General features: G+C 35.6%; 1 protein-coding gene across 7 annotated transcripts in view; it reads right to left on the reverse strand.

The window, feature by feature from the left end:
* LOC127958057 (stAR-related lipid transfer protein 13) overlaps nt 1–14927 on the reverse strand; it is a 46940-nt gene that overhangs the window by 16958 nt on the left and 15055 nt on the right. For 6 of the 7 annotated variants that reach the window (XM_052556843.1, XM_052556841.1, XM_052556844.1 and 3 more), the window contains 2 exons: nt 8296–8367; nt 844–925 (listed from right to left, as the gene is read on the reverse strand). In XM_052556843.1, the coding sequence (XP_052412803.1) occupies nt 844–925; nt 8296–8367 (154 nt within the window). Of the gene's footprint in view, nt 1–843; nt 926–8295; nt 8368–10596; nt 10724–14927 lie in introns of those variants that run through there. The other variant, XM_052556845.1, reaches the window with a different exon arrangement.

Consider the following 14927-nt stretch of genomic DNA (forward strand, 5'->3'; position numbering starts at 1 on the left):
ATGCTTTTGCAGAAGTCATTCAATGGTCTTCTCATATTATATTACATTTTACATAGAAAAAGGGTTAGCACCATAATGAAATTTATTCAAATCATGGAAGTTATTTAAAAGGAAGTATTCTATTAAAAGGTTCTTCAATCAGACGCCCATGGCTGTTTATAAGTTGAAGATATCAGATATCCAACATTTTGGATACAATCCAGCACTAGGAGACACACATATAGCTTCATTTTCTTCACAGCTTTAAATGTAGATAACTATGCACATGCCTATAACTTAGAGTTCTATTATTTCACATTATGCTGTGTGTGTGTGTTTCTGTTCTCTTAATTTATTGAGCCTCCTTGAAGGTATTTTTATTTTATTTTTTTATCAGTAGCTAGCAGCCAAGCATACAGTGTGTAACAAGCCACTGCGGGACAAATGGTATATATATCCAATCTCCATCTCTCTCTTTTTCTATCGCCTTAGGACCAGTTGCACCCTAGGAAATATAATTTCCTCCTCTGTTTATTCCTTATCTTTTCGAAAAAGGCCATTCAACTCCAATGTGACTTGGGCAGGTGTGACCGGTCACTTAATCACGTATTCCACATTGAGGGGTCAAGAGAAAAAGAATAAAGTTGAGAATAAAAAATACAGAACAATGAACCGTAGCAAGGTCTGCTGAAACAAACAGCCTGTCGCCATGGTGATTAGCGATGCATATTGAAAGACTATAGAAAAATCTTCAATGCCACAGTGCAGTCAGGTACATAGGAAGTTAAAAGCAAACCAGAGGTGATTACGGTGTAGGATGGGATATTTTAAAGCACTGTAATTAATATTTAAGTGGTTTCTCACCTGCATAATGCCTTGACAGAGTCCTGATCCAGAAACTCATGGTCTCTCCTCACAGCAGAGATCTCGATGGGGAACAGAGAGGCTGAAGGCACACAGAAACGCACCCATTCATTTATTCATTCAACTGCATAAAAGGGGTAATTAAAACCTACTGAGACCAATTGTTACATTTAATCCAGTGGTCAGTTAAAGGGAGAAAGAGAGAAAGAGGAAGGAAGAGGAATCACACAAACATCACAGGACATGGTCAACTTTAACCCTCACATGAGGAAGCAGAAAAAGAAAGTGTTTGCATGTGGTTGTGACCATGCATAAATCTTCATAAAAATACATAAACAGTTTATTAGCGAACGCACATAAACATTTATAAAATTGATATTTATGTGTTCCTTTGCTATAACTCTATATTATACATGTTATAATGTTTATATAAAGAAAAAAATCATTGTTTTTCTAATTGTTTGGAATCCTAAAAAACAAGATCACGTCATTGTGAATGTAAACTAAAAAGTGGTTTGAGTTCAATTTGAAGTCATGGAAAGTCAATGCAAAAACTTTTACTTTTTTTTTTTTTCCCTCAATGAACACATCAGATTGATGCATTTCACTTTCAATCGAAATGTACAAAAAAAAAAAAAATTCAGGGGGAAAGGGGTTAACCCTAATATCTTATGGGATACACTGTACAGTATTTACATGAATATATTTATAGTTTCATGACTAAAGATGTATGTTTCTTTCTGTTTTATTTTGGTAGAGGACAATAGAGAAGAGCCAGGAGAGTGGAGAGAGGATGTGGTGGGATGAGATTGAGACATAAAGGTCAGATTTGAACATATTCCTCATAGCACAATAGATAATGGGCCTCATTTATAAAGTGGGTTTATGCACAAATTTGATATTAGAGTGTTTGTATGCTTAAATCCATGCTGATGCTCATGTTTGTAAAAACTGCCTCTGACTTGAAAAAGAGCTTAGAGTCAGTTTCTGAGCAGATATACACACTTGTTCCTTGTAGGGGTACTGTAATCTTTTGGAAATGTAAGCTGTTCTTGCAGCTCACTGTTCCAAATGAAAGAATTTGGACAGTGACTGGTAATCTTTTATATATTAATGACATTAATTAGTGTAGAAGTTGTTTACAAGGCAGGGAGCTGAAACCATTCGGTTGCGCACAAGTTCAAGATAATTTGTTATACATAGATTTCACATCTGAAAGAGACGCGTATGTGCATTTTCTGTGCGCATGAAACACACGTATGCATATTTGAGGGATGTTCGCAAGATCAAATTTAGCATGGTCTCTGTGCAACATATATATTTCTGCTATAACAAGCATAAGTATGTATGTTTAACAGGGGTCCATGACCGCTTGGGGGTTATGTCTATGGCTTTCATCAGTTTTTTTTTTTTTAAGTGTTTAAAGAACATATGATAATTATAAAGTAGCTAAAATTCAGCTTTATTTTGAATTATGCCAGTAATGATGATTGCAATGTTAAAATTAGACTCCTACATGTGTGTAGTCCATCAATCCTCTACTAAGGGGTCTGAAGAAAAGAGATCCTTGGATGAAAGTTGAAGAACCTTACTCTGAAATAAAGAAATGCATACACTATGATGGCAATTATGTCTTACAGCACATTTTTAGATGGAACAGAGAGACCGAATGTAAGTGCGTTGTACACCTGAGTATTCTGTGTGTGTGTGTGTGTGTGTGTGTGAGTGAGTGAGAGAGTGAGAGAGTGAGAGAGAGAGAGAGAGAGTGAGAGAGAGAGAGAGAGAGAGAGAGAGAGAGAGAGAGAGAAAGAGAGCGAGCGTCAGCAATGCTGAGGTGTCTTGTTTCCAGCTTTTGTTTCAACCTCCTTCCTCTCTGAATTCCAGGTCCAACTAATGACAGTAGTGCCAGCAAGCATTCAGTTCACACCACAAGAACTAAAGAAAAAGAAATCAACCTGCTGCCAATCAAAGTTACACTGAAATCAAACTAGGCATTTCTCCAGTATGCAATACAACATGACACATACAGTGTCAGTGTGAACTTTAAAAGCTGCCTTTTTTTTTTTGTTTATCAGAGAACGAGAAGTTCTTTTTGTCTCTTTCTCTCACAATGTCACAGGAGTTCAAGGAACACCAACAAGTTTTCACACACTTTTTAAGTTATTCTATTTCATACTCTGTTTGAAGGAAATCAGGTTGGTTGCTCAAATTCAGAAGGCGAATTCCAGACACAAATGAACAAACAAGCGTCCAGACCAGTCTACTGCATTACATTTTTTGTCTTGTTTTACTAAAAATACAAGCATACATGTAGAATAGAACATAATAGTGTTCCTCATTTGAAGTCCAATTATTTTCTTGGTGGCTTGGAGAAGCCCAACCATTTTGTTTGTTTATGCTCCGTGCTTTAGTGACAACAATTATCCTCAATTATTTTTTCCAGTAATAAATAATCTTTTATTGCCGTATGCTCAATTTTCAAAGGTATTATTACACATGGGCCTGTTTTCAACATCTGCAAAGAGACAAAACACACACCAGCATTTCTGCGGTTTTAAAAGACAGCAGCGACTACAGAGTTTTTAACAGAGCATCAGGGGATGATGCAGAGATAAAAGTCGGAAACTGCTGACTGTTACACTGAAACTGGACATCAATACCCAACAGAGATCACACAATGCCACAACACTGACCTATAGCGATTCATAGCAGCTACTCTGTGATCAGGCGCTGCTTTATTTAATGTCACATCTTCTTTTAAAGTTATTTTTATGTAAATGTCAAGATGATGAATGAGTCCAAGTTCACTTTGATATATATTGGTTTTAAAAAAAAATACAATACAGGACTTTCACAGAGAACAGCGGGAACATCCTGGCAACCAGCATATCATTAATTCAGCACATCTCTGTTTCTGTCACAGCCAACGCGGGTCAGGCCACTGCCAGCTTACTCTGCGACATGAAGCAGGAAAATAGACTGCATTCACCTTTCAATTTTTATCACTGTGCAGGTGGCAGAATTTGAGGGCAAGAAAACCATTATAGTTATTTGTTTTAGGGAAACAAACTTAATTATTTAGTAAGATTAGCTATTATATATATATATATATATATATATATATATATATATATATATATATATATATATATATATATATATATATATATATATATATATATATATATATATATATATATATATATATATATATATACACACACACACATACACACACACACACGCCATGAGGGACCGCTTGTTGAATGGATTGTACAGTTGTTTCACAACAAACATTACCAATCGTTCAGCTGACCAAACATTGTTCATCTTTCTGAAATAGCTTTAGTAAACAGCTGTTTTAAAACAGTTTTGAAATGATGTGATCAAAAAGTTTATACAGTGCATGCCATTGTAAAGACAGTCTATTTCTCATCCAGCAACTTGTTTTTATCTTTAATTAACATTTTAAATGCAAAAGCATATGAAGGCATAATTAGGAAGGTGACAAAGTTTTTAGATTAAAAAAACATTAAAAACAGACCTGACAGAATCATGGCTTACTAATGAAAAGAGAACCATAATTTCAACAACAAAAAGACACTCTTCTATAATTAAAATGCATGAAAAAAGAGACATTTTTCAGAGACATTTTTGTCCTTATTTCATATTCATAAGTGTGAAGCTTACTGAGGGGTGATGTTAAAAAATTTGGATTTATCTACATCAGGTGCAGGTTCAGCCCTGCAGTGAAATCTGAGTAGGCTAATATTAGAACTTGTCTGTGGATTTGTCATTGTCTGGGTCACAGGCACGCCTGCTTTACACAGCACACAGCATCACCGACAGAACCCTGCAGGTGCTGTACCAGTAAAAACATCAGGAAGTAAAGAATCATAACAGTGTGGCCTTTTGAGACCACAGATCACTTAAAAAAAGCGAGTGTTCACAGATTAAAAAATAGCTCAATCCAAAAATGAAAATTCATTCTAATTACCCCAAATAGTTCCACAACTAGAGATTTTTTTAATTAAAGAGTATTCTTGTGCATAAGACTCAAAAAATTTAGGCTTTTAAGTTTGAAATCTTAACATTTGATCACAAACAATGAAAAACATTAAGTGTGTTTCATGACGCCAAATTGGATTTTAAAACTACATCACAGGCGATGCGTTTTAGTGATTAGGGACAAAAATGCAGTTCTGTTTAGTGATACATTTATGACAAAAATTAATTCATGCATCGTGTTAATGTAAATTACAGTATGAAAATGTTATTGAGATTTGCTAAAATAAATAGCATTTAACCATTATTAAAATATTAATATCAGTAAAATATTACAATCTATATAAGTGAGTGTTAGATGATGTCAAAAGTAATCTAAAAGTTTCTATTGTGCATGTGTAGTCCTGTTCGGCTTAACCGTTAGCTGAACGTCTTATGCATATGGTACCCAAAATTGGAAATGCTTCAGGATTTTTGAAGATGTCATCAGATTGGCTGAATTATATAGTATTTCCAAGAAACATGTGTGTCACGTTCTTTAACGTTCCACATAAAAAAAAAAAAAAAGGATGCCATGACGCTAAACAAAAATAAAAATAAAAAGCCGTCGTGTTTACAATTGTGATGACGAATGCTTATCAGGTTCAACTATACGCTGGATTTTCAAAAGTATGTGAAATATTTAACATTTGCAGCATAGACTCTTTGCAATACGTCCAAGAGTTTTACACACCGTCCATGTGACAGAGGATCAGTTAGAATTTTTTTAAGCATCGAAAATACATTTTGGTCCAAAAATAGCAAAAACTTCGACTTAATTCATCATTGTCTTCTCTTCCATGTCTGTTGTGAAGGAGTTCAAAACAAAGCAGTTTGTGATATCAGGTTCACGAAAAAATCATTTGATTTTACTGGATCTTCTTGAACCAGTTCACCAAATCGAACTGAATCGTTTTAAACTGTTCACGTCTCCAATACGCATTAATCCGCAAATGACTTAAGCTGTTAACTTTTTTAATGTGGCTGACACACCTCTGAGTTCAAACAAACCAATATCCCGGAGTTATTCATTTACTCAAACAGTACACTGACTGAACTGATGTGAAGAGAGAACTGAAGCTGAGCCAGATAATGAACAAAAGATTGACTCGTTCTCAAGTCAAGAACCGTTTCTGTCAGACGCGTCCGATTCGAGAACAGAGAAGCTGATGATACTGCGCATGTGTGATTCAGCGTGAAGCACAGACAAACAGAGCGTCTGAATCGAACTGATTCTTTTGATGATTGATTCTGAACTGATTCTGTGCTAATGTTTTGAGCGCGGGTAAACCGAAGGCTTGAATCAAGGGCAATCATCGCAAATGAAGTCATTAGGTCGAGCGCAAAAGAACCGGTGAACCGTTTTCTTCAACCGGTTTATTGAATCGAATTGTCCGAAAGAACTACTGGTGATCCAAAAACCGATGCAACCGGTTCTTGACTCGAGAACGAGTCAATCTTTTGTTCGTTATCTGGCTCGGCTCGGTGTTCATCTCTCTCTTCACATCAGTTCAGTCAGTGTACCGTTTGATTGCATGAATTACTCGGGGTTATTGGTTTGTTTTAACTCAGAGGGAGTGTCAGCCACATTAAAAAAAAGTTAACAGCTTAAGTCATTTGTGGATTAATGCGCATTAGAGATGCGAACCGTTTAAAACGATTGAGTTCGATTTGGTGAACTGGTTCAAGAAGATCCGGTTACATCAAATGATTCGTTCACGAACAGGATATCACTACTCTGCATATTTTTGAATTCTCTCACAACAGACACGGAAGAGAAGACAATGATGAATAAAGTTGTAGTTTCCACTATTTTTGGACCAAAATGTATTTTCGATGCTTCAAATAAAATTCTAACTGACCCTCTGATGTCACATGGACTACTTTGATGATGTTTTTTTACCTTTCTGGACATGGACAATATACCATACACACAGTTTCAATGGAGGGACTGAGAGCCCCCGGCTTAAAGGGTTAGTTCTCCCAAAAATGAAAAGTTCAGTCAATGTACTGTTTGAGTACATGAATTAATCCGGGATATAGGCTTGTTTGAACTTAGAGGGAGTGTCAGGCACATTAAAAAAAGTTAACATCTTAAGTCATTTGTGGATTAATGCGTATTAGAGATGTGAACCGTTTAAAACGATTTAGTTCGATTTGGTGAACTGAATGATTCGTTCGCGAACCGGATATCCAGACTGCTTTCATTTGAACTCTCTCTCACACAGACACAGAAGAGAAGACAATGCTGAATAAAGTCGTCGTTTTTGCTATTTTTGGACCAAAATGTATTTTCGATGCTTCAAAAAATTCCATACGGACCCTCTGATGTCACATGGACTACTTTGATGATGTTTTTCTTACCTTTCTGGACATGGACAGTAGACCGTACAGACAGCTTCAATGGAAGGACTGAGAGCTCTCGGACTAAATCTAAAATATCTTAAACTGTGTTCCGAAGATAAAAGGAGGTCTTACATGTTTGGAACAGCATAAGGGTGAGTTATTAATGACATAATTTTCATTTTTGGGCGAACTAACCCTTTAACAGTCAGTCATATGTCCTCTTGGCCATTCAAAGTGGTTAAGGGTCCCAGACCCTCTGCCGTCAGTCTGCATGTTCCTTACACACACATCTATCGTACAGCTTCAGAAGACTTGAATATGACTCACTTTTATCATACTTTGTGCTTTTTTGTAACTGTGGAACTTGACAGCACCTGTCCTCATTTACTTTCATTACAGGAAATACTTTCATGCTTTGTGGGAAAAAAATAATTAAGTTAGGTGGTTTGGACTGACATGAGGGTGAGTAAATGATGACATAATCAGATTTTCTGATGAAAGAATTTTCATTTTTTGGGCGAATCTGCCAATTATTTCAAACTCAAACGAATTTCCCCCAAAAATGAATTCCAATCCACATGTGAAGTGAGCCTGCATGTGCTTTCCAGATTTGTTAAACTTCAGTGTGTATGAAATGGTCTAAATCAATCTCTTAGGGCCAGCAGGATTAAAAAAAAGCATACTCTGAATATCTGCAGAACCTGTGTTGGCTCCCGTGGAACTTGGTTCAGCATGGCTTTACACTCACAACCCAAAAGGGATCTAAACCAAAACCAAAGGCCATCTGGTCTCACATGTATTTCCCCAATCACTAAGCCTGAAACAAAATAATACCAGTGCTTTCTGCAGTGGAGCGCTTCCATCCATTGAGTCACGGACATAAACAGAGCATCTCTGCACCTTTCTAAAGGGATTATACAGAGGGAAACCAGAAGAAAAGAAAATGGGGAAACAACACTGCGTCAAACAAAGGAGCAAAGCTAAGGGGCAAATGAAAGAGACAGATAATAGTGTGGAAAATAAAGGGATGATTGGACTTTTGTGGGATGAGTTCTGGATTACCTTCATAGAGCTGAGCATACTGAGGAAACCCCGCCGCTCGAAGCCACTCACAGGCCTCCTTCGCCTCCAGCTCTGAGAGGAAAAAATATGAATGAACGAAATCAGTAAGACAAAATACTCTTTCAATAGGGTTGATGTACATGAAAGAAAATTATCAAAATTAACGTTAAGCTCTTTATTAAATCAAAGAAATGTATCTTTCATTAATCATCACTTAATTAAAATAAGACAGAATACATCAGACTTGATTACTCATTTTACCATGAATAAGTTTAAGGTTATTTAGATAATATGTGGTCACACACAGGCTTGTCTGTGTTTAACATGCAATGAGACTGATACAAGAACATCAAGAACATGGTGCATGTGACGGACAATGACTTCAGACTGATTGGAAACATGCAAGATCACCACGTAAGATTGACAGTTTACACAGCACTAGTAAACACTCAATATTCTCCGGTATTGTCCCTAGAAAGTATCCAGATACAGTTTGATGTACATTTGGGGAATAGCAAAATATTTTTTATTTTTTATTGAATATATTGATTTGGTATTGCATAGCATAAAATGGGGATTTATAATGCTGAAACACATAATCCTAAAAGAATGTGAAATATATTTGAATGGCATATCAGAATATGCATTTGATGAAACCATGATTAACTGCGACTGTGTCCTGTGAATGCCAAAAAAAAAAAAAAACAATAAGGTGATTTCATAAGCAGGTCACATTAGCATAAACATTCTGAGCATAAACCATTGCCATTTGGGAAACTAACCAATCAGATCCATACATTCACTGACTAACCAATGACATTATTGCGTGAGGCAAGAACGGGGAAACCAACATTTTCAACAGAAACCCTGCCAATCAAAATAATAGCTGTGGCACAAACCTGACATTATGACTAAACATGAAAAAACAACAATTTAAAAGAGTTCAATGTGTGTGAACCGAATCCAAAACAATCATACACAGCTTGCAAATGTTGTCAGTAACAGTCTTTGTATTCATAAGCAGGCTGGGCTGATATAGCTGTCAGGTTGAGCTGGGATCTGAAATTCTGGCCTATTTATAAAAAGCCAGCAACGGTCTGATGAAAGCCCTTAAAGACTATCTCTGGCACACTGAAGCAAATTTGTATTTAACCCTCTGGAGTCAATCCCTGAGTATATGCATTATGAGGCATCTTTTCCTGATAACCCCGAAAATAAATTAAATGACACTTTCAGTTTTGATCATACAGATAAAAGTAAAACATCAGTCGAATCTGTAAAGGGTCTACTTTTATTTATATCCACACATAATAACAACAAAACTTTGTGCATTTATAAAATAAAGATAACAAACAAGGTGCGCTGTCTGCAGCCTTGGTCTGCGGTGATCTTCATTTAGAAACGCATCATTAAAATGAACTGTAACTCCGTGAAAACTCAACAAAGAGACATGAGAGAGATATCTATAGAAAGCTTGACATGTCTACTTTAAACTAAACAAGTGCCAGAAAACAAATATTCTTGTGACCACACCCACACGCTGAACGCGGTATTGAGATTTTAATGTTCCACGTGAAGTCCGCAGCATGTATACGCCCATACAACAGAAAACAAAGCAATTAATTGCACAATATTGTTATCGTGGGCACTTCTAAATACCTTGAATATTTATATATTACAAATTATTCCAAATTTGGAATGCATTTTAAGAATACTAATTGCGTAGTTTGATGACGCTAAAGAGGAGGGTGGAATGATGGTTTCATGATTTAGTTGTAAACATTAGAGATATTGTTAGTAATCAGCTGGACAAAATATATAACACTAGCCTAGTGGTTTTTGGATATTTTACTGCAAATATCTTACAAACCTTTAACCCATTACTATGCTGCTGATCTGCAATACGTAAAATTAACAATCTTACACATTTGTGCATATAATTTTCTATCACTTATAAAATGCTGAATGTGTTTTGTAATAATGTTTAAGTTTTCACATTTATTTATTTTTATGACCTCGTAAAATGTGTACAATGTGTACTGGCAATGAGTGTACTGGCACTGCATTCTGAAAAAAATCAAAATATTTTAGAGATGCTAAAATAGAAAAATACAAACTTATTGTGGGCAAATGCATGAGTCTATTCAAGCGATTCTAAAAAAATAAATTCTGTTTGCCAAAAACTTTTTTTTTTAAATGGCTGAATACCAAATTATTATATCAGATGCCAAGAGAACTAAAGAAGACATGAAAATATATGTGTAAATATTAATGTGCACATTAACACAAATGGTCACGTACACACACTTTTCATTCCTATGATCAGATCAGCTTCGTCCGTTTCCTGCCTCCATGCTCTGCCCCTTCAGCATTCCAGAACTCCCTGATTCCCAGCAGTGCTCTGGGATTTCCCGCCCAGACGCCCTCATTTCTACTGCCTCTAGATCACACACAAAGTCAAGCATATCTGACAATCCATTCAAATGCTGCTTTCCATCCACAAATATGATATGTGGCAAGAGTATAGGGTTGCAATAGCAAGAGATTTTCACAGTACGATAACCGTTTCAGGAATGTTTCGTAACTGAAAAAAAAAATTGAAAGCACTAAAAACACAATTGTTTTTTTTCCACACAAAAAAAAATATCTTCAGATTTTCAATATCAGTAAATGTATGTGTGAAAGTTTTTGGGATGTCCAAAATAACTCTACACTGCTGATTTAATTTACTTTTTTTCAGTGAGGGATGGTGCTATCAGCCTCACTTCTCTCTGACATTTTCTCCACTGCATACATTTGTCTAGCGAAAGTCGATTCAGTCTGAATCTGACAGACATTTGAGGGAAAGGATTTATGTACATGCACTTGACATTTTCCATCCGGATGATTTTTTTCAATAACATAAATAAGCAAATGCACATGGTGTGACAAGCAGGAATTTTCTGACCATGATATATAGAAACCACATCATATCTCAGGAAAGGTGGAAACCTCCTAAGTAAAGTGTTTCTTTTCCCCTCTCCCTCTCCTTCTCCACTACCCCTCTCTCTCTCTTCCTTATGCCACCCCCTCCCTCATTCTCTGGTCAATAAACAGGAAGTCTAAAGAGTTATGGTAATAAAAGTGACCGTCACTAATATCGGTTTGTGAGGCTGATAATGACGCAATCATTTTCTACTGCAGATGTCAAATTCATGGATTATCAAAGATCTGGGAATTTTTCACTAGTTTCTATTTCAGTAGATATGAACAATCATTTCCAATCCATGACCCCAGCAAACACCTTTACTATGACACACTTGATTTCTAGTGATTTCAATACTAAAAGAGCACCATGATAAAAGACATTATATTTTATTGGAGTTGCAAATGTGAGGTAAAGTCTGCACTGAATGTGCAATAAAAAGAGTTATAAAAAAAAATTATATATATATATTTGTCCTTGCCAGCTGCAAACAAACATATAGTGTGACCAGTGTGACTTGAATCACAAAATAAGACCCTTAGGAGCCATTTCTTTTTAATGAATCAAAAAAAAAAGTCATTTTAAGGCAAGTCATTTCACCATCTTCGAAAGTCCTCTTGGGCAGCTATTTTATCTCTTTAAATGGGGAAACATTAAATTCTCCAAAGCTGTTCACTCAGCTTACGATTTAAAGGGTTAGTTCGCCCAAAAATGAAAATTAGCCCATGTTTTAATCACCCTCAAGGCATCGTAGGTGTATATGACATTCTTCTTTCAGACAAATCCAATCAGTCATAAAAAAAAAAAAGAATGGGTTGCTCTTCCAAGCATCAGAATGGGAGTAGGTGGGTGTTTTTGTTCAACAGTCCAAAAGTAGTCAAATAAAACACACACATCCAGGCAAATCAGGGTCAATCAAGGTCTCCTGTAGTGAATCCGTGTGTTTTTGTAAGAAAAATATCCATATTTTAAATGTCAATGGTTTTTTTCTCACTTCTGCTTAGTGTCATATGTGCAAGTCATTCCAGGTGGATGACACAGGACATATGCATCACGCATGTGCATGCGAGATTTGCTAGTTTCAAGACAAGCAGAGGAAGTAAAGTTTCCTTACTTGAGCGAAAGCCACCTACATTTTTCTTTACAAATCCTCAATTTGTGTTTCTAATTCATGACAAGCTTTTAGTTTTGCTGTCTCTCCTCCACGTTCATCACTAATTACAGTCGTGTGTGTGACGCTTACGCCCTTCGTCATCCACCTGGAACGTCTTGCATGTCTGACAGTCAGCATAAGTGAGAAAAAAGTGATTATAACATTTTAAATTTGGATATTTTTTTAGTACAAAAATGCATCGATTTTATAGCCGTGTGATATATACATACACACACACACCTTATACACACACAAAATATAATACCAGCACAAAACCAAAAATAAATTAGAGCAAAAAAAATAAAACACGAAGCGGTGTTTTAATGTGAATTTAGAACCACTAACTTACATTGCAACACTGTAACTGTAGCCAAGCCAACTAATTCACTCACATAGGAGGTAAATGACAAGAGCAGCAAACGCAGTTCAACACAGAAACAAAAACTAACTTTATTTGATGTACTTTCTTTTTTATGAAGTTTCTAAAAGACAATGATGTCACGCCACAAAAGTGTGAGTGACTGTTGCTATTACATGATAACTATAGCTTTTTCTGTTATTACAGATCGTTTGATATGTACTGAGTATTAATGCTTTTTTAACCTAAAACACAGCAGTGTCCATCTGTGAAGGATGTGTGTAAAAATCTTGATAACATTATAAGTGGACCTCAGGAGAAAAGTAGTTCATGAACCCTTTAAAAAGACCCCAAATATACCCAAATTAATAAAAAAAAAAAAACAGATCAAGCTGCATTAAAGTCAGATTTATATCAACAGCTTGTGAATCAGATTTAAATTTTGAATTAGAAACCCTACAGCAAAACTAGTCTCCACATACAGCAAAAACATTCCTGTAAATGCCTCAAAGGCAGCTGCTTCACTTGGGTTTTTTCAGACATTTCTGCTGTGTCCTCATGAGCGTGAACAGGATGCTAGGATATCCCTGATGACTATGTCCTATACTTCCAGATCAATACACGCTGTCAAACTGTGTGAACCACTTGATGTTTTATAAAACAAGGATGTGATAAAAACACTCTTTATTAAATTATTCTGTTGAATGTGTAATGAGTTACTTTTGAAAAATAGTTTTAAAAAAAAAAATCACCAAATTCTCAGCATTTGACACTGACTGCACTTCATCTATAACATCAATACAGCCCAAAGACATGTCAGCTAGGCCCGTCGCAATAATCAATATATCGACTTATAGCGCATTATATGTACATGACCTCAATCATTTTTGGTGACGCAATATATCACCCATTATATTTACTTAAAATTACTTATAACGTTTATTTACTAAAGGTTTTTAAGGTATCTAATATTTGGATACTTAACTTTAACGATTAAAATTTTCTCAAAAACTAAAAGTTTGTTGTCATTTGGAAGTGTGTAGGCCTTCTTGCATTTTATGCTGTTACATTATGATTTTATATTCAGTGGAATAAAATGGTCTTTAAAATGAGAATAATATCGATTAGCGCAATTACTTCTGGGGCACTATATCACATAACAAAAAGTTGTTATCGTGACGGGCCTAATGTCAGCCACAGCTCTGAGCTAAATAAAGCTCTTGTGATACAGGGAGTGTATCAGCATTCCTCCAACAGCTGTTTCAAAAACATGCTTTGAGGTTTTACAGCATTCGTAAGTGTCTCTATGTGTTGATATGTGACCTGAATAACACAGAGCACTATAATCTGGCTCTTTTGACACGGCTAGCTCTACGCGCAACTATTTGAGATACAACATGGTCATGCAGTGAAGGAATAAAATAAATTCTCTCATGGAAGACAGATTTCAAGATAATTTATATTTAAAAAAAAGCACACAGATTAATAACAGTAATAATAAAAAACAGTTTGATATGTTTTATACATCACGCAAACATTCGACCGCATGTCTATACCATTTTAATGGTATTGACGTTTAAGCAACTCCTGTGGTTTACAAATGTAATCGACTGCATTCATATTGCAATTCTGGGACCAAGCGCATCAATCACCAACTAATGCAGACATCAATGCAACAGCAAGTCAACAATGTTTTGATCCCATAAAAAAAAGAAACAAAATTAAGTTCTTTTTCGTAACTTGATTTGACATGCATGCTAAAACGCTACACAATATCTCACGCTATGAAATCGCTCTTTCTCCGTTACTGATATTTTGAAATGTTTCAAAAGTATCACTTGTTATCTAAAATAATGTATGTTGACAGCCGCTGTAACCTCTTGCCACTGAGCATCTGTCTTGTTAGACCGGCAAAGAAACCAGCAAAGGATATTTTTAGACCACCTACTTTTCTCGTAGAAGTGCATTGCTTTGTTTCACTGTATACAAATTCTGTGAAAAATGTTCATATGAGCTCGTTTGGAGTTAGTAAGATAAATATATGATTTAAGAAATTATTAATTTAATCTATTTATCAAAAGTGACAGTAAATTTCTAATAAGTACTGTTCATTTGAATTTCCTATTCATCAAAAGACCCTGAAAAAGTATCACTTT

This window comes from Carassius gibelio, chromosome B5 (genome assembly GCF_023724105.1).
Source record: "Carassius gibelio isolate Cgi1373 ecotype wild population from Czech Republic chromosome B5, carGib1.2-hapl.c, whole genome shotgun sequence".
Taxonomy (NCBI): Eukaryota; Metazoa; Chordata; class Actinopteri; order Cypriniformes; family Cyprinidae; genus Carassius; species Carassius gibelio.